Consider the following 23,203-nt stretch of genomic DNA (forward strand, 5'->3'; position numbering starts at 1 on the left):
TAGCAACAGAGACTAGTGATTATTATGCTGATGATTACTACTCTGTTTTTCTTCATTCACATCTCCTCTCCTCTATCCTCGGTCTGTTATTTGTCTCTTTTTCTCAGCAGGATGAGAAGCGCTCTCCAGAATGCACTGATCCAGTTTATGTGTGTGTGCGCTTGTTTATGTGTCTTTGGGAGACGGATGAAATTAATAGCCTTTCACGGTGGTTAGCTAAACAAACTATTGGAATTGGCACTGTGGGACAGGCTGCCATTCTGAATAACCTAGAGAAGTGACTCGCCCAGATGATAAAATGATAAACAGTGCTAAAGGATGTTCTGTGGGAACATCCTTTAAATTTTTAATTTTTTTCCAATTTAAAGTAAAATCTTCCTTTTTTTTTTTTTTTTTTTTTTTTTAAGACTAAACTGTTTTGAGGACCTAAATTTGTACTTAACAGTTGGGCAGTATTTTCAGCTGCAGATCAATGCATCAATTGGTGAACTAGTGACTATTTATCAGGACAGTGTATACAGTGCTCATGTTCATTCATCAGTGCAAAAGTGTGGCTATATTAGCGTTTTTAATTGTTTTGGACAACAATGGAGTTCTATGACACATAGGAATAAGCTTTATCAGGCTTAGGACACAAGCAATAATTATCTCCGCCAGTCTTTCCACTGCTAATCTTGAATACTACTGCACTCATCAGCCAAATACTTTTTGAGCTCATTTATGACTCTATGACTCTTCACTGCTCTTTACGGGCGGCAAGGGAATAACAAAGGAACAAGAGCCGCTCGTCTGCATCTCGGCGTGCAGAGAGAGAGAGAGAGACAGCTGGAAAAAAAGAATAGTCATCATATTTTTACATGAATTAAGGTTTCATTTGAACCAAACCAGTGTTGGTGATTGTTGGAAATGTGGAATGACAAGCCGAGACAGTTTTAGCGAGTTTGCTTTGTCTCCGTTATATTTGAATGAAGTGCGTTTTACGATGAATTAACAAGGAAATTAAGCTAGTCGTGGTCTGAGTTGTAGGATTCCTTAATTGTTGGTTTTGGTCTTTTTATGGGAGTTGTTGCTAAACAGAATCTATAAAACATCGGCAACACAAGCCAATCAAAGGCACAATAAGCTCCTACAGCATAATTTAGTCTATATTGTCCCTGATTAAAGTGCCATATTTAGTCAAAAAAAAAAAAACTACACATAATTCATACTTACTGTCTGTAGGTGATGATGACAATCAGTATGGCGGGGACACAGCAGATAATGATAATAACTGCCAGAGCCAACAGCGCCCCCTCCGTGTAGCCTACAGTCTGCACAGCTTTCTTCACACTGGTCACCACTTCAGGGGTTCGGATCTCCAGAATCCGTCCACCGGGAGGGAGGAAGGGCTGGAACTCTTTATTGATGTCCAAGAGTTTCCCATCGAGAAACCTTGAGGTGAGAACCGCAGTGATGTAACTGAACAGGTAAGGTCCGTTCATGTTATACACATTTTGGAGAGCTGTCATTTTACTTTTCATAGATCTGTTGGCAAAGTTCTTACTTGTAGAGCTCCTGTCTAGAAACGGCCCTATTCGTCAGCGGGTCGATGGCATAAATCATGAGGTCCGACTTGGTGTAGTCTTCCTGCTCCATTCCATTGGCACGGCGATGGGGCCCGATGGTTTCGACGACGACCTTTGCTCCTGGAATCTGCTCCTGGACGTAGCGTTCCAAAATGCTGATGATTCAAAAAATAATGGGTTTTGATTGATGGGTTCACGCTACTTTAACGATGCCGACATGGCTGACAAAATCTCTTTGGACAAACACATTTTGTTTTCATCCTCTCGGCTAGGCTGTGAAATATTGATTTTTGTCCTCACAGAAACTCCTGCTCAGTGCTCACAGCAGGAACTATCCAACTAAGTTGTGTGTGCATGTGTGTGTGAGAGAGCGACTGAGAAAGAAAGTGACGTAGAGAGAAAAGAGGGTAAGTACTATGAAACATCATTATCAGGTTTGGGCGTGTCCATGTAGCGTTTTTCTCAGGCAGAAAAGCATTGCCAGGCCCTGTAAGTAATATCTTGACACAATATGACCTCTCCAACAGCCGTTGTATGATAGACTAGCATCGCTCCTTTGCCTTTTAAAAAAAAAAAATGTATTTGGGCTAGAACCTTTCTGTAAAATTCAGAGATTTTCAAATAGAAGTGCCGAGAGTGACCGCACAAATAAGTTGGAAGCGTGTCTGTGGGCTTCAACAAACAGATGGTGGGGGAGGACTACAATGGAGCCAACAGGTGGAACATTACAAAAGTCCCCATTTTGGAAATGTATCCTAATAAACGTTAGATTTTCGAGGCTGATTCTGATTTCTTCTGATATTTATGATGATATATATATATACACGTTTGATTCTTGTCATTTAGGGCACATAAAGTACAGCCAGCCTAATGCTATAGATACATTATTAGTATATCATAGAAAAAAACAACAACAACATTAAGTTTTATGTAAGTTACCTGAGGAGCTGGTCTTTGTTTTTCTCCACATAAGTCGGAGGGACATTTGATACGACCACCTGCATGTCCAGCTGGTTCACCACCGACACCTATACAACAGGCAAAAAAAAACAACTAAGTTCTGCTTTTAAACTGAGCAGAAAAAAGCATGCTCAGCTCTAAATCATTTCAGTAGACCTTATCAGATGGAACCTCCACCAGTGAAATACAAGTTTGAATTGAAAAAGATAACATTTCTAATCCAAGTACGCCACTAGCGTGTGTCTACTTGAATTTGTTGTCATGTTTTTATCTGCTTCAAGGGCATTCTGGGAGTCACATAAATCACATTGCAATTAAGTTCAATCATGTCATTCAATTTGTGTTAAGGGGCGTAAAGAATTTAAGATAAAAGAAATGAATATAAACCTGCCACCGATGTCAAAAATACAAATATACACACCACTATCTCCGCCTTGCTGCTGTGTCCTTGGCCATAGTTGTCTGTAGCAACCACCTCAAACTTAAAATAAAACCGCCTCATGTTGCGGTACATGATCGCCGTCTTCACCACGCCGCTGTATGGTTCGATGATAAAGCCGTTTTTGCTAACTTTAGTGTCTTTACCAGGGGGAGGGGGAATGATCAGCCGGTACATCATAGCACTGTAGTTACCGGTGTCTTTGTCCAGGGCCTGTAACATGAGGTAAATAAGAATCACTACACAGTCATTATTCCAATCATCATTATTACACCACCACAATATAATCACCATTATCATGAAATGTCATCATTATTGACAAAAACACTGTGATCAAGCCGTCGTTGCCATTATCATAATAATCTATTCTATGTTCTGAGATGATTATCATCATGATAGCGAGTCCTCTGCCTCCTTATCGTTTCATTCCAGGTGTCTGAGCAGCTGATCATGATGCAGCGCCTCCATGTATATTGATTAGTTCAGGACTGATATCCTGTCTCTTGTATTTGTCGCTCACCAAAGGCCATATATTACTGTCGTTTTTCTCTAGATTTTTTTTTTCTGCTGGGGAATCCTGCTGTTTGGTTGTGTTGTTTGATGTAGTACTCTGAATCAGCAGCAGGGGGTAAAGTGGTGCTTTGAGCAGGTCTATTCATCTGTTCTGTCATTTTGGCTAACTATCAAGTCTCGCCCTCACACACACACACACACACACACACACACACACACACACACACACACACACACACACACACACACACACACACACACACACACACACACACACACACACACACACACGCACACGCAAACCTCACATTCACGTCCAGACACAGACACACTCAGACAGACATTGATTTATTGCCTGGTCTCTACAAGAAGGGCAGGGAGTATAGACTACAGAATCAGCACAGATACACCCACCACATCAAAGGTATTGCTATGATAGCAAGAAACAAAGAAATATTGTTCTTATGGCCAGGGAATAAGAAAATGGAAGCAGGAAAGAATAGAAAATATAAAGGATATGGAGGCATACATATAGAAACATGAGGGAATAAGGGAGGACTGACAAAAGAATACATGTACAGATCTATTTTTATGTTACTTGCAGAGGTGAGTGGCACAGTTAAGATAACTTTCCAGCAATATATCAATACCTTCAGTGATATAAACTGCAAAGAGTCAGACCTGATTACTTTCTATTGCACTTAGAAAGAGCTGTGTTTAAAATCCACAAGCATACAAATACTAACCAGGCGAAACTGGAGAAGTGACACAATTAATAATTCTGGATGGTTTTGAAACAGCTACAAAATGAGTACTGAACTGCTTGAAAGCACTCTAATTGTAATTCTAAAGTTGATTGCCTTTGCTCTATAATACATGTTGTGTACAACTAAGTAGTCAAATTCCTCCCCATGATGCGAGTTAAAAGACAGAACCTTCAAAAATAGATACATTGACTTTCACAAATTTAGCAAGAACTGTAAACAAGTCAGTGCTTTTAAAACCATTCCCATCTGGTCTAATGCCTCATTTAAAGCATTTTTACAAGATGACCAACAACAACCTTGAGTGAAAAACGATATCGTCCATGATGTGGTACATTGGGCCTCATGCAGGAAGTGATATAAGAACACATTTCTTATTATGTTTGTTCATATCCACAAAATGTTGTTGTATTAGTACCCACGATTTCTGTGATTCACCAATGTTTTCTTGTTTTTTTCTCTTCTCTTAGCTAAGAGGACGTCTTACGAGTGGTCGAAAGCACTCATACCAAGAGAAGAACAAACATCTCATACTTACAGTCCATGAACTGTTTGTCCAACAGAAGGAAACGTACGTTTTAAATGTGAGGGTACATAGAACATGCATGAATATCAAACAATCAAATCTAGATTATTATATGTTTTAGAGTAATTGTATTTATTCTATTATTACATTTGTGGGCTAAATAAATACTTTTGGTCCACTGATCCCAATAAAGATTATAAAACCCTTGGATGATAATAAATGCCTCCTGAATGGCTAACATACTCCTCTTCAATGCTTTGGACATTCATGCCTTTGATTTTCCAGTAACACCAGTTAGCTGTCACAGACTCTGCTTACATTTATTTGGCAGCATCTAAATTTCATTACTGCTGAAGTTCTTCTTCTTCTTCTTCTTTTTACAGCCTTTTTTTGCTGGCGTCTCTCCAATTCTTAGGCATGTGGCAGAGTATTCGCACCGGGCACAACACCTGCCGTTAAATAGAGTTTAGGGGGCGTTATGCTAATAATAAACAATCGGCCACACGCCTCCAATTTAAGATAAGAGAAATTTAATAGGATGTTGCTGCATGAGTCCCAATGTCTCTGGCTTCACCACAATCAATATAAATAACAAATAGGAATATAATATAAAAACTGTAAAAACACCAGTTATTTTGTGACTTGATTGTCACAGTCCTACTGCTCACTTGGGATCGCCATGATTGAGAATAATTTCTACTGCTGTGTGGCGTTTTGTCATTTGGTTAGTCTTCAAACTCATTAATGCATTATTTAAACTGGGCTTCCTGGATTGTATTATATTGTCTTGCAAGTACCTCAAGAAACACACCTACATCAATGCAGCTGTTTGAATTATTTTTGGTATGAACAGCCACTAAAAGGAAAGCTTGAAACAGTAATTGTAAGGGCAGGGGAAAGTGCTGGAGAAAGAAAGAAAGAAGGTTAAATTCTTCTCATGCATTGGTTGTGGTGGGAGAAGTGACAAACGTATTGGGTAGACACAATGTTAAGAATTGGTTTGAAGAACAGAAGTATCTTTGGAGGTACCCCCGGGTAGGTTTGCCAATGTGAGACTCATCTGCAGTCTGATCAATAGTTGTGTTCTGGCTTCCTCTGACGGACAAAAAGACTAAACTCCTGCACGTACACTCTGAAGGCATGACAGCCCTGCACGAAGCAAGACACACAGATAACAATCAATCCTGGTATACACACTGCACGCAAAACTCATTAAGACAATACATGCTTCAGACAGATGTGATGGAATTAGCTATACTTGAGTAAAACAACTGAGATTAAAATAGCTTCATTTCTCAAACTTTCTTTCCACCTTTTCTCTCACTCACTCTTTCATCTGAATGTTAGCAAATGTGCCGCAAGCATCCATGTCCATCTTTACGCTTACGCCCCCCCCTCCCCCCCCCCCCCCCCCCCCCCCCCCACTCCATCTATTCATCCACCCATGAATCATGCATGTCTTCCCTGCTTTCTTCTCTCCGGCCAGTTTGTCTCGCAGCGGGATGCCAGTCATCTTTATCTAACCATCAATCCTCTCTCTTCCTTCCAATCTCCAGATCTATTGACTCTGCCTGTGGTGATCGAGACTACTAGCAGTCTATTCGTTTTTCCCGTCAGTCTGTTAAAGTATTTACGGAGTAGCCTGTAGAGCAGGTTACTGTACACCAGCTCCAGCCTTGACATGGAAAAAATCCATATGCAAAACGACCACCCTCGGTTGTTTGCAACAGAGGAATAATAATCTGGTAAACCAGATTTAGAGAAAAGCACATTTTCTACGCTTGTGAAAGTGTGATTTTGAATATGTCTTTGTTGCATGCTCTCCCTTATTCTCTCATCTTGCCTGTCACTCTCACTGTGTATGATCTAATGCAGCAGGAATATCTAAGAATGATCTTAAAAACTGTAATAAAATATTAAAGCACATACTCTTCTGCCAGAGACCCTGCCCGAGTCTCTTGTGGCATCCAGGCTCATTAAAACATATTGCGACTTCTCAGATAGAGGCTGAGAGCTCTGTGACCCATTTTGGGTCCTAAAAGGCATTTTAATAATACGAGAGTCGCTTGAGTTGTTTACAGTGATATGAAATTCTCCGGAGTTTGGTAAAAAAAAGAAAGAAAGGGAAAGAAAGAGATGTATCAATTCAGAGAGAGATAGAGGGAGATGTTTGAGGAAGAGAGACAGAGAAACATTTTACCTGTTAATCCTGTTACTTGCTGGATTGAATATCATCTTCATTCAATTAAACAACACAAACACAAGCACACAAATCTACACAAGCATTGTATGCACTTTCATACTGGGCAAAACTGAATTTGGGTGGCAGCTGTCAAGGCTACTTTTGTGTCCAAGTCATAATATTTTTAGTTTCACATTCCGTATTTTAAGCCAGACCTGGTTACACAAGAGGGGACAAGTAAAAGGGACTTCATGGAATACAAAGCAATCCATGCAACAATACAACAAACAGAAGCCAGCATTGCTCTGACTTTGTCGCTCCCAAACAAAGAAACATCATGCTCAGCAGAGCAGGGAGTGTGTGGACACCGACCCCACAGGTGGATGGTGGAGCTTTTGAAATACTATGCGAACAGCAGTAGTGACGACCCAGGCGCAGCAAGCAACAGCATAGCTTTCAGGTGAGCGCTGTTGCAGCAGGCAGGCAGCAGTGAGCAGAGCACTGACAGCTTAAAATGATTAAAAGACATGTGTTGGAGTGAGAGGAGCGTGCCATGTGAATGAAGCGGTGACTCAAGTTGGGCTGCGCAGACTTTGCTTCATTAACTACATTAAATTGTTTCGAGTTCCTATATTTCATCAACCCCGTTATCTGCTGTATATGAATGTGTCTGTATATCTGTACCTGTATTTGCAAGACGGAGGTGAACGTTTTAGAGTCTTCTGCGACCCCTCCAATGTAAAGAGATCGGGTAAAAACCGGCGGGTGGTCGTTCTCATCCTGGATGTCGATTACCACCTTAGCTGTGTTGGCTAGGACACACACACACACACACACACACACACACACACATAGTGACACATTTTTGAATTTGGCGTTACAAAAAGAAGAGCACATTTAGTATTTGGGACAAAAAGTAAACAATAGATTGCAAGAGATGAATTGACAAGGACAAACACAGTCATTGATGTAAATCACCCACAACCAGTGTGTGACCCCTTGATTGACACTTAGGAACCTCCTGAAAGCCTCAACAGCAGAATTTTCTTTTTTTGGAAAGGAAATTAAAAAATATATATGATTTGTAACTTGCAATTGTCCAGCAGTATCGATTATTCAAATTTCAAAACATTTATGCACAAAAATGAATACAGAAAAATATTGTTGTGGTGTCCATATTGCTTCTGGTAAGGCCTTCTTCAATGGTAGGCACTGTTGTAAATGGCCGGCAATGCAAATATGTAGTTTGGAAAACATTAACTTTTCTGTGCAACCTGAAAAGCAGTGGATTTTCTTTTCTGCTTCGACGTCATGCTTACTACACTCTAAATATGGACTCAGTATGCATCAAGCCTGGGTAATGTGTCAAAGAGAAAGCAAAGATCATTACTTGTGGTCCATTCTTTTTAAGGTATGATAGAATATGTTTCGACCAACTGCCAGTTTTCGGCCTTCTGTTCTGAACCTCTGCCACATATTGGCAAGAAAAGCCACATCACTCATTTCGACCTGCAGATGCAGACATGCCATCTTTAGGAAGGCCAAGTCACAGCTCCTGTTTTGCCTGCAGATGTCACAAGTACTACAATGGCGGCAGCTTTTCATTTCTCTGCTTGTGGGTGATGAAATAGACGCGTCTACACAACATGTTTATGTTGGTGCTGCTGTTGCTTTCCTCGTCTATAGTTGGTGTAGTTTGGCAAGTGTAAAACTGGTCTGACAAGGATTAATTAAGCATCCTCTCCCAGTAGAATATCTGCAGCCAAAGTTACAACCCATTTCTATCAAGATATGCAGGGGAAGAGTAAACACTGAAAACCTGGTTTCAGATATCAAGCATTTATCACACCATTAACTTAATAAGCAACAGTGAAAGTTTAAAAAAAAAAACATCCTTAGGCAAGAATATTTGAGGAATGACTGAAGCATTGTTAACTTCCAGAGCTGATGAAAGACCCGCTCTGAACCATTGGATCATATTTTTGAGATATACGCTACAAGAATCTTTACTGGTCATGACCAGTGACAATATTACAATATTATCACATTCCAAGTCAAAAGTCAATGCCAAGATTCAAAATCAAGTTTTGCATCAATTAAACTGTAAGAGGTATTTTGAAATACACACACAAACTGCATTTAAATGACCAAAAACAGGTTAAAAACTATTGTAATTTGATTCACAGTCTTATCTGGCCAAAAACAAGGAGTTGTGAATCACACCCACGTAAAACTGCAATACTACACATCAACCAAACTCTGTAAAATGGTGAATCATGTGTCTGAAGCAAAGAACACATCCCAGAATTGTGAACTGCTCAAGTGTTACTCTACGAAAGAAAAGGAAAAAAAAACACGTAAAAAACTTAAGCACGTAAACAAAAACGTAGATAAACAAGCAGATGCAAACATTGCTCTGCTTATCTAGAAGAGCCATTGAGACACTCAACCAAAATGTCTACTTAGGTTTCCAGCCTTCACTTGAATTAGAAAACCTGATTAACACATTGTTAGAATCGTATTGATTTTTGCCTGATTAAAACGCGTGCTAAAAATAATTGAAAGAGATTTTCTAATGACTACAATGATTTGTAGTTTTAATCCCTGCAGTGTGCTTCAATTCAAATAGTTGGATGAAATGACAATAGCATGTGGTAAACAACATAATTAAAGAGAAAAGGGGAAACCCGGGGAGCTGAGCATCAATTAAAAAGAATGCAAATATGCTTCGAAAATAAGAAAGAAAAGAATACCAGCAGAAAAGGTCAGAGAGAAGAGACGGGAAATAAGAACGAGGGCAAAGAGCAAAAGAGCAAGAGACTAATCAGAGTCATTCTGTGCCAATGTTCAAGTATCTGGGGAAAAGTTGTGGCTTTACAGATGCAATCCACAATCTTCCAAACGGCACACCAGCTTCATTTGTTCACTTTGATCACAGTGCAAACATGTTTGATATCCGAGAGATGAATTCTGAACAGGTACATAATTGAATATCGGCAAGACCTGTGAGGCACACATTTAAAAGGAGGAAAGGCAAGCATTTTAAAACAGCAACAGTGAAGACAACAAGCTGCTGTAGCCTACAGGTTTAATAGACACCTGGGAGAGAGGAAAAGGCTCACTGAAAGGTAACGACAGCAGCAGAGGCCCAATATAACATGTCTTCCAAGACTTAACTGTATAGACAAGGTGAAGAGTTGAGGAAAACTTGTACAAGCAAGAAGTAGAGAGAGCTTCAGAGAGAATGAGAGCATGAGTGACGGAGTGGGAGAGAGAAATGTGCAAGAGACGAGGCTAAAGCCTGTGGCAAGTTTATCGTGACAATGTCACGTAGTAGTTAACGCATTATTATTTTTTAATCCTTTAGCGTACGTGTGTGTATCATTACAGGGAAAAAGTCAGTAAAATCTGCGGCGATGCAATCCTATGTGAGAAGTTAGTCCTGTAATCTTAGAGGGGAGTTCATAAACATAACCACGCACTTACTCTTAGAGGGAACTCGGACGTTCGAGGACCCGACTCTCATGGAGTCTGCTTCTACCTTTAGAACATAAGAGGAGTTGGCCTCATAGTCCAGGCCTTTGGCTGTAGAAATCACTCCTGTTGTTTCATTTAAGGCGAACACACCTGGAGAGACAAGAGAGAGAAAGAATGACAGCAAGAGTCGGATGAAAGAAACAGAGAGCAGAAGAGAGGAGAAAGGTCAAAAAGGGAGGCAGAGGATTTTTTTTTTACTTTCTTTAATAGCGTATCGTTTTACAGAGTGAAAAGGAGGTGATTAAACAAGCAGCTTCAGCAAAGAACAAGCAAATTTACCTGAAACATTTTAGTCCTATAGGCTGCTTTAAGACCCCGGTCAGACAGAGCAGAGACAGCGCTGTGCCTCGCGTTTTTGCAGGAGCGCCTGAGACCTCGAGTTGAAAAAACTTTAACTCATATCAGAAAAGTACCCAATATCATTTTTTGTTTGTTTTTTCCCCCTTGTCCAATCGAATGAATTGAGAGTCGGGCAATCTGAGGCGGCACCGACAACAAGTGTGTTTTGTTAAGCTAACGTTTGCTCACCTTCAACGTCGACCAAGGCAAAGCTGCAAGACATATCTGAACAAATTGTAGCGTCAACTACTTTTTTTTACGCTTAGGTTTAACGTTAAGCAACTGAATAGCTGTTAGCAAACATCCTTTTTACCCTTTTGTTGTTAGAGGAGCAATACAGAAGCTAAGACAGGTGGTTCTGTGCTCGCCCAACAACAATAATACAATAAAATACCCAAGTCAAAGGGCAGCGTGCCTCGTGTTTTGCAGGTTTCATAATCGGATAAAAAAACAAGCTAAAGCTGCAAAGTTATGGCTAGAAAAACATTCATGCTATCCATAAACGTCTACTAACACATGCATGACCCTCACACGTACACCACTTAATTGTATAAGTGAAACCAACCACTTTATTGGCGCCACACACAAGAAGTGAATCCAGCCAACTCCACGACTGAGACCCACACGGGGCACTACTCTAAGTACACTCACCTCCCTGGTTGCCTTCGATGATGGAGTAGATGATAGTTTGATTGACAGCGGCCGCCATGATGTTTCCCACCGGGGTTCCGACAGCAGCCTCCTCGCTCACTCGTGGAAACCTGGGAATGGATCAGTCAATCAATATCAACTGATATGAGAATGAATTATGTATGTGGAGACTGTGGGCCCACTTGCTCTCAAGGATCAAACTGTAATTCTGCAAGTTATATACAACTGAGAGATGTATCTGCCAAACGCATCCACATGTTTTACTTCATGCCGACAGCTCTATGTACCGCGACTTTATCCAAAAGATAGTGCATGTAAGCACTAGTGTGTGTAAACACTATCTTTTGGAGCTACTGAGGCCATGGCTACACTTGTCTTTTCAATGTGACTCCTGTGATCAAATGCGCCAGAACTCATCGGTGTCCGCATAAACAGTAGATAGACATAATCCAATTCCTATAAATTATTCACAGTTTAAACCCCCCATTATTTTTGCTGCTTAATCTTCTTTCCTGCAGTATTCATAAACCTGTTTTTTATTGAAGAATAGCTGCTAACAAAGCTACGCTAATTTGGTGATGAACACATTTTCCTGATCAGGAATCAGGAAATGTTGGGTTTTATCAGCAGTAACTAAACAGGACTCAGACAGCAGGTCTCAGCTGTGCTCCAGCACCAGTTATCCTCCTTTCTTCCCTTTGTTCTCCTAGGGAGAGGAACTCCCGTGTGAGGGGAAGATGATGGGAGCCCTACGTTTGATAAATTGTCCATATTGTGCCCACATGCTGACCACATCTGTCTCGAACTCAACGCGAACCTGGCCACCTCGGCATGTGGTCTGGCTGATCGGATCCCAATGGGTGCCAGGACCGATCTGTGAGCGTACAGACTTGACAGTCAATGCATCCTGGAATGAACCGAGTCAATTGGCTGGCTGAAAGGTACTAAATCATTTCATAAATAGAGCATTTGCATTGGAAAAAAAGACCTAAATAATTGTTTAAGTTGCAGCAACTGTCAATCTGTCAATTGTTCATTGCCAGAAAATGGTGAATATAGCCCACCATCATTTCAAATAGCATTTAATATTGACATATAACATTCTGTTTACTGAGGAAGCAGAAAAGCTTGACTAATTTGTGAAGCTGAAACCTGATGAAAGTATTTGTGCTTTTTTAGAAAAATGTAAAAGTTTTGTTGATTAGAATAATAGTCACTGGTACATTTTCTGTTGATCAACTAGTGGATTAAGTTATTGTTGTAAAACATACACAGTCCCCTGCATGGTCCTTTAATTAAGGTTTTTATGGTGTACATTGTGTTTCGATAAATCTTGGTCTGATCCAGTACATTTGTAAACAGCGTGTCTGACAGGCCCTATTAGTGGCCTGAGCCAGGCAGTGAAATTACACCATCAAAAGCTTTCAGAGAGATCACAGGCACTGTCTTGTTTTTGTCCACCTGCCCTCATTGCATGTGGTGGGCACTTTTTCCCCGCTTACAACCTTGACAGATTTTCTCAGAATCTGGCAACTCTCAAATTTCGCAGCAGATTTTGCTCCATTAAATAAACCCAGTACAGTCATTTGGCCAACCGTCACAGCTGGCTAAACATTATAACATGGGCTACCAACTGGCTAAGCTATCGAGTAATCACTACGTGATGAATGGGACTGACAGGGGAGCTATGGGGGGGGGGGGGAGTGGGTGTTTGTGTAGATGTTAACTAACTGAAGGCCCTTTTCACAGCAGACAAACATGCACCACATTTAACTCTGTCGATAAACAATATTCTTGATGTTGTATATCTATATGTTTTTTTTAAACTGACACCGACATTAATGAATTAAATAAATAGAATGTTCTCATTCACGCGCCTATAGTTAGTATGTATCCTCCTACTTGTTTACTACTAAAATTAAAATGTCCCTCTTAAACCCACTACATTGATGTCAACCTACAGCTCTCCTTCTGCATCCGTATCTCCTCTTTCCTCCATCTCCCCCCTCCTCCCTCTCTCTCCCTCAGGCTGCTGCTTCCAGCTAACATCCCAGCAGACTTCAGCTACAATTGTTATCCATCCTTCCCTCGCAACAATGGCTGTTTGACAGAGGTGAAGGAGCACAATTGAGAGTATGCCCCCCCACCACACACACACACACATACACCCGTAAGCTGATACACTTGCCTACCATACAATACAATGATACCAACGCATGCAACAACTGGATGGGTCAAAACGCATTTAAGGGCATAAAGATGCACACAAGTCTCCATTCACATGTATAGTGCATTGCCTAGTACAGATAAACAGACACACCTGCACACACACAGCTCATTATCAAGCCCTTATCTCCCCTCCTGTGCTCTCTAATCATTGCTGTCCTAACTACAGCAAGCTGGGCTGATGCTGATAACAGAAACACACGCATGCGCACAAACTGTGTACTGCTGTACTTGTGGGGACGTTGTATTGGCTTTCATTCATTCCCTGGAGGCTTACTCAAACTGTGATGTAATAATTCAGACAAGAACCCGAAAAGATGTGGTCTTAACCGTAAATGAAAGATTTAACTTCTGGTGACTTTTTGAGACAGTGTGAAGAGATTTTTGTCTACACATCGTGATTGATGAACAGCACGCGCACACACACACACTAGAAGCACATAATCAAACTGAATGTAGGCTATAGGACATAAACCTTAACACAGCTGTGAGAGTGTTCAGTGTTTCAGCAGTGTCAAGGGAAAGACAGAATTATGAGGATAGTGATAGATGTTGGCAATGATACCCTCCCCTCCCATCCCCTGTGTGTCTTTCTCTTATAGCCACTGCCATTTGTTCGTCTCACTCATTGTTCTCACGCTTTTTAGCTTGTCTCTTTCAGATATGTATGATGCATCTTCTTCCCTTCTTGTCATTATTCCCTTCCAGCTCCGCTTCTTTTTTATTTCCCCCTCCGTCTACTGAAAGTCTGGTTCTGCCATTTCTTTTAAATTATTTGTCTGTGTCTCTGTGTCCACACCAAATTACAATATCCTCTATACCAAGCAGCGCTTTGATTCTATCGGATTCTGGCAATGCATTCTCACGGGAGCTGTTTTTTTTTTCCACATGACAGTCATGTTTGATCTACTGTATGACGTACTGTACTCGGCGTGGGAGGCCATGCCTGGAAGACAGGAACGCAAACTAAAGTAGGTCAAGTCTTATTAGCCAACATTTGTATCTTTATCTAAGCTGTTTATATGCTGTATAATTTGATTAACCTTGGAGGTAGCATCAACACACACTATATGTTTTAGTCACCAAAATGTGCAACACACTTTACAGTTTGATTTACCTGGCACAATGTTGCACACTGAACGTAAAGATGAAAGCCACTTCTGTTGGTGATTTATGTATGTTTACATATGAGTTTGTAATGGCTGTTTTGTCTAATGGGAGGATTAGCCAACAATAACTGGTCCAACACATTCTCAGGAAAATTATACCTTGTTGGTTGGTGAACCAGAATCTGACAACTCATGTATTGGACTCATGATCATGGAAATCATGGATCATGGAGGTTTCCTACTAGCCTTTTATATGGACTTTCTCTGGTACATTTTTCTAATTTATGTCACCAATTTGGAGTGTATGTACTGTATATCTCCCATAGACAGTTTCTCTTCTCTTCTCTCAACTGCTTTGATGCCCTCAAGGTAGGACCTTTCAAGTCTGGTATGCAAAAGTCAGATATCCACTAAGACCGCTGTGCTCTTTTGCTTGGAATAAGTTAAAAATAATCACAGCGGTCAAGCGGCCTGAGCTAGCAGCACTGACTACTACATGAGCACCAACCTAAAATGACAACACAAAGTTCATTCCCTTCCCTCCCTTCCCAGAGGATTACTAATTGACTGTGGGATTTTTTCATTTGAAGACTGTTGAGTGAGGGATCTTAACTGCCTGCAGTAATAATATTTAGGTACTGGCTGGAGTTCTGTAGGTTACGTCTTCTCCTGCTGTGGCCATTTTTCAGAACTGAAAGGCAATTTTCAGTTCACATGTCCATACATTTTCAAGAGCTTAGAGAGGCATGCTGGTTGAAATCCCAACAGTTTTCTGATAAGGCAGGTGTTGCAATTTTACAACATCAGACTCTTTGAAATTAGGTTTTCCAAACTGTTGCTTTTTGGTCTTTTGGGAACATCAGCTCAGAAGGCCGTAGTTAAAATGTTGTGGTAGTGCGCCAAAATTGGTGATTCGATTACAGATGCCAGGGCTCTGTTTATTATTTCTGCTCAGCAGTGTTTGAATAATCAAAATTCATTTTCTGTACCTTCTGGCACTTTCCTTCTCTCTCTAAACCCACATTGCTCTCCATCCTGCTGCACTGGTTCACACATGACCTCCTCAATTTGTGTCACTCCTTCTTTCTGTCAATCCCTCCTCTCAGAGATACACACTGATGTAAGGACCAAACTGATTCTCTCTTTTCTTTGTTCAGCCATCAAGTGTCTCAGCTATTTTTTTCTCTTTTCTTGGCCCTCTTCTCACCTTTTTGCTTTACAGTCTTGTCATAATTGTCAACAGACAGTCAAATTGGTTAGCATCTCTCAAAGAGTCGAACTTGAGTGGAGCACTGTTGACGTATTAATACATAAAACATAATACGAAACAGAGCAGGGAGAGAAAAAGAACCAGCAGTATTTACAAGGGCTTTTGAGAAGAGGAGGGACTCAAGAGGGAAGGTGATATATAGAGACGAAGAAACAAGAAAAAGAAGAGAAAAGGGTATTGTACAGTGGAAGAGAATGAAGAAAGAATATGTTTGTGTAGATTTGAGTGTTTGAGTTAAAATGCCAAGTCATATACGCTGTGAAGAGAAAATGCATCGAACAAAACTTCTGTAATAATATGTCTGTATGTCTGTGAGTGTGTCTGTAGACTGATGCATCTCCCCCCCTATTCACAACCATGCTCACGTGCACTGACATGTGCGGTACAATTATATTTGGAACTAGAGACTCAAGTCCAATAAAAAAAACCTGGCTTTTGCATTTCTGTTGAATTGATCATTTTGGAAAGAATAACGAGGACTGAGGTTGAAACCTTTATCCAACTGAATTCAAATGGTAATTAAAAAGTGTGAGAAAAGACGATGATTCTGACACCATAGTGTTGTGCACCAAACCACGTGTGGGTGGATTTTGCTGAAACTTTACATGCTGTAAGTGGAAAAAGAGAATAATTTGTAATTTATTAAAGTCATGATAAAAATATGTGAGAGTGGTTTCTTCAGGATAACAAAGGCAATGTTGTTACAGGCAACTGTTACAAAAATGATTCAAATGAGAGCATTTGATCCAGACTCAGCTTTAATCCACCTGTGAGTGCTGGTGTGTGTCATTTTGTACTTTGAGAAGTTTTACTCAAACATTTGTTGGTGTGTGTGTGTGGCTGTAATTTCTCGTCTGTGTGTGAGAGCGAGAGAGTGAAGAGATGTCAGGAGAGGGTCACGATTTCTGCCTGTTATCAATAAAACCAAGTCTATTCTTGGAACCGCGCCATCAATCATCATGGTGCAATTTCTTATCAGGCGCTTGACAGCCCACGTAAGAGTAAAAACCTAATCACTAAAAATATATTGAAAACATGTTTGAAAAAAAGATAATTATTTAAATAGATACTGTTAATTAAGAGACACTCAAAAAGGACCGGTCTGGCATTGACAAGTTATGAGGTAAATTTGCTTTTACCATCGACTTACTCCAGCCTTTATTCTGAGTCAGCAACACATAGTAGTTTCAGCTGTATGTTAGCTGTCGCGTTAGCATTCATGTAAAGCAAATATGAAAGAACTGACCGGGCTGATAAAATGAGTCATTTAAAAGCTGCCAACTTTTTGTTCAGAAGCTGCCGTCTGTAGTCTTTTGGCCATCCTCATTGTATCCCTCTTGAAAAGATCGTTATGTAATCAATTGCCAAATGCCTGAGAAGAAAGAAACGGTCTGACTTTGTGATTTTACAGAGGGCCCATTTCAACTTTTTTTCTTTGATCTGTTGGTTTGCGAAATGTGGGTGTCAAAGCCACATAACCCGTTTCTACAGGTGTTAGAGAGAGTAGTGAGCTAACCGGGAGGAGATGAGGAAGGCTGAATCTGCCCAACTGCGCTAACCCTCCTTTTTCAACTTTTCAAGTTCCACATGCGACCCTCTGGCATCGCTCGAGGGACACGCACACCTGCAGAAACAGTTGCATGATGCATTCAGGCTACAACTCTGTTTCTCAACCCTGACAGTGGAGGTTTTATTATTTAAGAAGTTGTTACATTACATTTTTTCGATTGTATGCATTACGTTTTTTATGCTTTCATTGGCTGAAATGAGCCTTTCAATGATTCACTGAATGACTACTGACATGTTAGTCCATCAAGCTCGTGGAATATCCCATCTGTCCATCTATGTCTCAGCGCTTCTCGATTCCAGTCTTTACCTGCTTGTGTACTTGTTTGTTTCAATCTGCTTCAATATGTCAGCCTGTCAGCTCATCTGCCACTTCAAAGACTTTCCTTGCCTATGTGTAGATCTGTCTGTGTGGGCATGTTGTCTGCCTTACTGCTTGTCTATCAACTACACTTGTTTTTTCTCTTGTTTCTTCTCCCCTCAGACTTTTACTTCAGTTGCTCTCGTGCCCCCTCCCTCTTTAGCTTTCCTTTCTCCCTCTCCTTTCTTTTCACTTTCACTCTCAAATGTTCACTCCGTATCTCAGAACTGCTTCCCTCCACTATCCTCTCCCAACATATTCCTCTATCTGTCCTCCTTTCTCTTTTTTTCAGTCTTCCCCGTTACCCCCCCCACTCTCTCTTCCATACCTCACCCCTCTTTCTCGCTGCCTCCCAGCTGCAATCGTATAAATAACAACATCATGGTTGTTTGGCATTTGTTGCCACAGTCGTAATGTCGCCAGGAGCACTCTATGTGCACTTGCCTGTTTGTAAGCACCAACAAAACAAGGTAACCTTCAACTGTATCATTTATAGACATATACTGGATTTATCGAGCCACGCATCGGATGAGCTTGTTTTGACGTGCATTAAGGGCGGACGCGTTTACCTCATAGTTAAAGTGTGGACGGGCCTCTTGGATTTTATTCCTAATGGTAGAAGTGAATTAGAAATATAGTGGATGAAACATGCAGACGACATTATATACAGACAGCAAAACGTAGGAGAAAACGTATTATATCTGAGAGTAGTATCATTTCAGAACACCGTTCCTTTAGCTGAAACTGATTTTCTTTCACACATGTGTATTGTGTATTGTCCATTATCACATACAGTCTCCATGGACTCTACAGGCTCACAAGAACAGTTCCTGAACTGGCTAAAACTCTCAACAAGTCTACAAGTCTATCTTATGAAGAACAGGTAACAATCCCTGTGAAGGTGAAATTCAAAGACTTAATCAGAGTTGTCGTTCTTCGTTTTGAAGAACAGGAGTATCAAAAAGGGGCAAACATAAAAAAGAGGAATAAATGTTTGAACTGTCATCCAAAGGAGAATACTTGTTTAGAGCACTTTGAATTCACTTTGTGTTTAACTAAAACCTATACGAACAATGCTATACATATCAAGATTGACTGATGCATTGATTTATTGATTGGTGTTTCAGAAAAGCCCGACTTCAAATGCTTGGCACAAATCTGAAAATGTACAATAGCAATTTCACACATTTTTTTCTTTTCACATTTGCTTCATCCAATTCCAAACCTTCAGTAAATTGAAATGATTAGATCCATAATGCAGTATATTTAACAGCTGCGTGTATCATGTGAAAGAAGTGTTGCCTTTAGGAGAGGCAGACAAAACTATTCCGTCTTTTCCGAGTGCCAGATTAAATATTTGCTCTTCTCATCAAAGCTGAATATTATCTAATATTCTCCCTACTTGAGTTTAACTTCATGGCAGACAAATGGACTTGTTGTCTTTCAAAAGGAAAATTGACAGTTCTGGCTTTGTAGTCCAGCTGGCTGGTAGTGATAGAATCTGTGACCTCCTGCCTGTGAGTCTTGAACAGAGCGTGTACTGTATCAGTGCTGAGAACCTGATAGATACAGTAGAAGCTGCTTTATCTAAATCTATCGCCATGGTGAACTGCTTTATCTCCATCGTTGCAATGACGCAAGACAAAGCAACATATTGCCATCTTTGATCACACAATTTCTTGATGGAAAAAAAAGCTTTGATGTTTAGAAGATGTTCTCACAACTCTCTAATTATATTCATTAACAAATGAACAGGCTATGGGGCATTTTGATAGCGTGGGGGAGGGGGGGACCTATAGTGGCATTAACAGATACTCATACACACACACACACACACACACACACACACAAAAACACAAAGCAGACACATACGTGCTCACATGCATACAAAAGCAAGAGAAGTAGAGGGAGGACTTTCAATACTCTTTGAGAAGGCAATATTTTCTTTCTATTCACTTAACCTCATGCTGATAATTGCCACTGGGTGCTGATAACTATTCATGCGCATGTGATACTGACTGCATACTAATTCTGCAGGTGCAAGAATGGTCCTACAGTGAGAGAAACACAGAGACAGAGAGAGAGAGAGAGACAGAGACAGAGATAGAGACAGCGAGAGAGAGAGTGAGGGAGACATCCTGCTCTACACACATTTGCTACAATAATTTAGCAAACCCCCTCATCAGCTTGTTCAGTTTTACTAGCTGAGACACCCACAGAGGGGAAATGCACAAACAGCAGGTCCCAGTGCCAAAGCTTAAGTCCTAGTGCACTGTGTGCGCGTGTGTGTGTGTGTGCGCGCGTGTGCAAAAGTGCATCTTTGTGTGCTTGTGCATCTGTATCTCAACATATACACACAGCCATGAAGAATTTTTTTTTTCAGAACTCAAAAATGTTAATATAACCTAAAGTACATAACATCTTCTTTGCAGTATGCAAACATATCTTTATATATTATTAAAGAAGTAGATCCAAATGTATTGAATAGTGTCTACCATATGATATTGACTATTAAGGCAAGGCGAGTTGATAAACTGCATAACAAATTGCCAATCTGTGGACTTCTCGCTGTGTACAGTCTGTAAGTATAGAGACGGTGTTCTTTTTGTACGGCAGTTCATTGGATTTGAGATGAAACATTGACCACAGAAGGTTAAAGTGCTGACTTTCAGCTGTCGTCATTCTATGACCAGTGAAGGAAATTGTAGACCTTTTTATACATGCCCCTGAGGCACAACTTTGTCCTACACCGCTACATATAGCGGTGTATATGTTCATATGGATATGAACAACATATGGATATGAACAACCAAGAACACACTTGAAGCTGAGAGTCAGCACTTTACGCTAAGCTGTTTCATTTCAAATACAGTTTGCTGGAGTCATACTGATGTAACAGTACGCGTTTAGAAATATCTTTCTTTGACAGCCTCTCACAAGATTGGTTGGTTGGTCTGGCCATCAGGACTAAGGAAAGTTCTCCTCATGAGGATAGCTGGGTCAGTGGGGGCTTCCATCAACAAATGTTATTGAATGTTCAAGTTTTGCGGTTGAATGGCCATCCTCCTCTCCTCTATTGAAGCCGAAACTGCATATAGAATTTCACATCTCATGGCTTCATGTTTTTCTACGTGACACTGTCAGTTTGCTACCTTCTGTCTCTGATACCCTCAGATAAGCCTGACAGGATTTTGTTGTGCATATATTGTCCTTAGGTTAACCTACAGTAAATTGAGCACAGAGTGGGTTTTACCTAACATGCCCTTTATACTGTAAATAAAGCCACAGACAAGGTGCTTTTCAAAGTTTAGGCGTGTGCAGATAACTAATTTTGGATCCATAAAGCCATTTGTAATTTTATATAATCTGTTGTGATGAACGTTAAATGTTCACAGCCTTTAACAGATCCCTTGATTCCGTCACTCTTTTAATTAAAGGAATTAATATTACTAATTCTGCCTTACCCATGGGTAGAAGTCTGTCTGTTGAAACCATACAAAATCATTAAAGAGCATTAGTAAGCTCCTAAAACCACACTACAATTAGCTCTGATTCAATAAAGCTGGGTTAATTAATTGAAAGCTGTACATACACTGTGCTTTTAGTGACGACAACATGGAATTAGAAGAACAAAAAAAAAAACACAATTTCTCATACACACACGCAAACACAAAAATACAGGCACAGAAATGTAAAATATAAGGCACACATGCAGGCAGAGAGACATGCAAAACACACAGAAAGGGACATCCACAGTGCACAAAAATGTGTTGATTAAAGGGAAACATTGCAGATTTTCAACCAGCTTTGTATCACTACAATGCGGGCATGCAAATGAACAATTTGCAACCTCCCTCCACGCTGCCAGCACCAAGAACCTACCGCTCACCCGCCGGCAAAAATCAGCCAGAAGACGTAAAATGTCTAATTTCTCCCCGTCTGCAAATATGCAGGAAGCTCTGGGAGCCGGAAACACAGAGGGAATCCAAACATCGTCCATTTGCACAAACAAACCACATTGCAACGACACAAAGCCAGTTGAAGATCGACTAAGTTTCCCTTTAACAAATACAATAAAATACAAATACACACATATTCTACAACCTGCACATATAGACAGGCAGGCACACACACACACTTTCAGCTTGAAGCTATGTTACATATTCATAAATGCAGTATTATATGGCTGGCTGACATATCTCTTTCTTGCCTCTAACCCTGTTCCAAAAAATAGAGGGGAGCTTTCGTGTGCTCTGTGTGAAAGACAAACCTTGAAATGTTGTCAGTAATAGTGGGATAATACTGTATTTCTGTATTGACACTGAAGTTGCAATTACTCCAAAACAAGCTCATTGTCTTAGAACTTATGATGCTCAGGTGTTTTAAAAAAGAAAGATGCAAACTGAAATTTAAGTAAAGACACATTTCTCCTATGACGTCCACTAAAAAGCTGGGTGATTCTTGTATATGAAAGTGAGTTACATCACAGTAAATGCCGAAACACATACAATTGTGAAATTCTCTGACTTGTGATGAAGGTAGACGAGAGGAGAGGAACAAGAAGAACTTAAACAAAAAAAGTAAACAAAACCTGCGAGCGGAAATAAAAGAATGACACAAAACTAATGCTATCCCTCTAACAAACAAACAAGCCGTCACAAAAAGCTCATTATGTTTTGAGCAGGAAACAGGGTCCAACTATTGAGTCAATCAGCCATTTCGAAAAATATGATGTTTCATCCTCTCCTGCAATTTAAAGTCTGATGACTTGGATATTGTGCCTGACAGACGACATAACAAGCAGGCAAATGGAAGGAAACCAATTGTTTCCCTCTGTCACTGTTGGGGACAAATAGATGTAGAGAGGGGCTGATAATAACAAGGGTGGCAGGAGGAACATGAAATTAGAAGCTAGTGGGATGCGGAAAAAACACATCAGGATAAAGAATGCCAGAAAGAGTAAATAACAACAAAGTTCATGTATTTAATGAAAGATAAAGAAATGAGAGCTAATAGCTGTAGATTATAGGCCAATTTCACATCTGATCTCACACACACACCCTCTGTCTATCCAGCCAATCACAGAACAGAAAACCTGAGGGAACCAATGACCTCATAAAAGCAGCACCAACTGGAAGAGTTATAATGATGACTTGAGAGTGTTTATGTGTCTGCACGTGAGGTGAGAGTTATGT

The 23,203-nt window shown here is 40.4% G+C and overlaps 1 protein-coding gene across 7 annotated transcripts in view; it reads right to left on the reverse strand.

The window, feature by feature from the left end:
• The window catches only part of LOC116381146 (protocadherin-15-like), a 231,534-nt gene that overhangs the window by 25,318 nt on the left and 183,013 nt on the right, over nucleotides 1–23,203 (reverse strand). For 6 of the 7 annotated variants that reach the window (XM_031843009.1, XM_031843011.1, XM_031843010.1 and 3 more), the window contains 7 exons: nucleotides 11,477–11,586; nucleotides 10,436–10,576; nucleotides 7,634–7,761; nucleotides 2,947–3,177; nucleotides 2,505–2,593; nucleotides 1,544–1,720; nucleotides 1,213–1,431 (listed from right to left, as the gene is read on the reverse strand). In XM_031843009.1, the coding sequence (XP_031698869.1) occupies nucleotides 1,213–1,431; nucleotides 1,544–1,720; nucleotides 2,505–2,593; nucleotides 2,947–3,177; nucleotides 7,634–7,761; nucleotides 10,436–10,576; nucleotides 11,477–11,586 (1,095 nt within the window). Of the gene's footprint in view, nucleotides 1–1,212; nucleotides 1,432–1,543; nucleotides 1,721–2,504; nucleotides 2,594–2,946; nucleotides 3,178–7,633; nucleotides 7,762–10,435; nucleotides 10,577–11,476; nucleotides 11,587–23,203 lie in introns of those variants that run through there. The other variant, XM_031843015.1, reaches the window with a different exon arrangement.

Source organism: Anarrhichthys ocellatus, unplaced genomic scaffold (genome assembly GCF_004355925.1).
Source record: "Anarrhichthys ocellatus isolate YVR2014 unplaced genomic scaffold, GSC_Weel_1.0 scaffold4, whole genome shotgun sequence".
NCBI classification, from domain to species: domain Eukaryota; kingdom Metazoa; phylum Chordata; class Actinopteri; order Perciformes; family Anarhichadidae; genus Anarrhichthys; species Anarrhichthys ocellatus.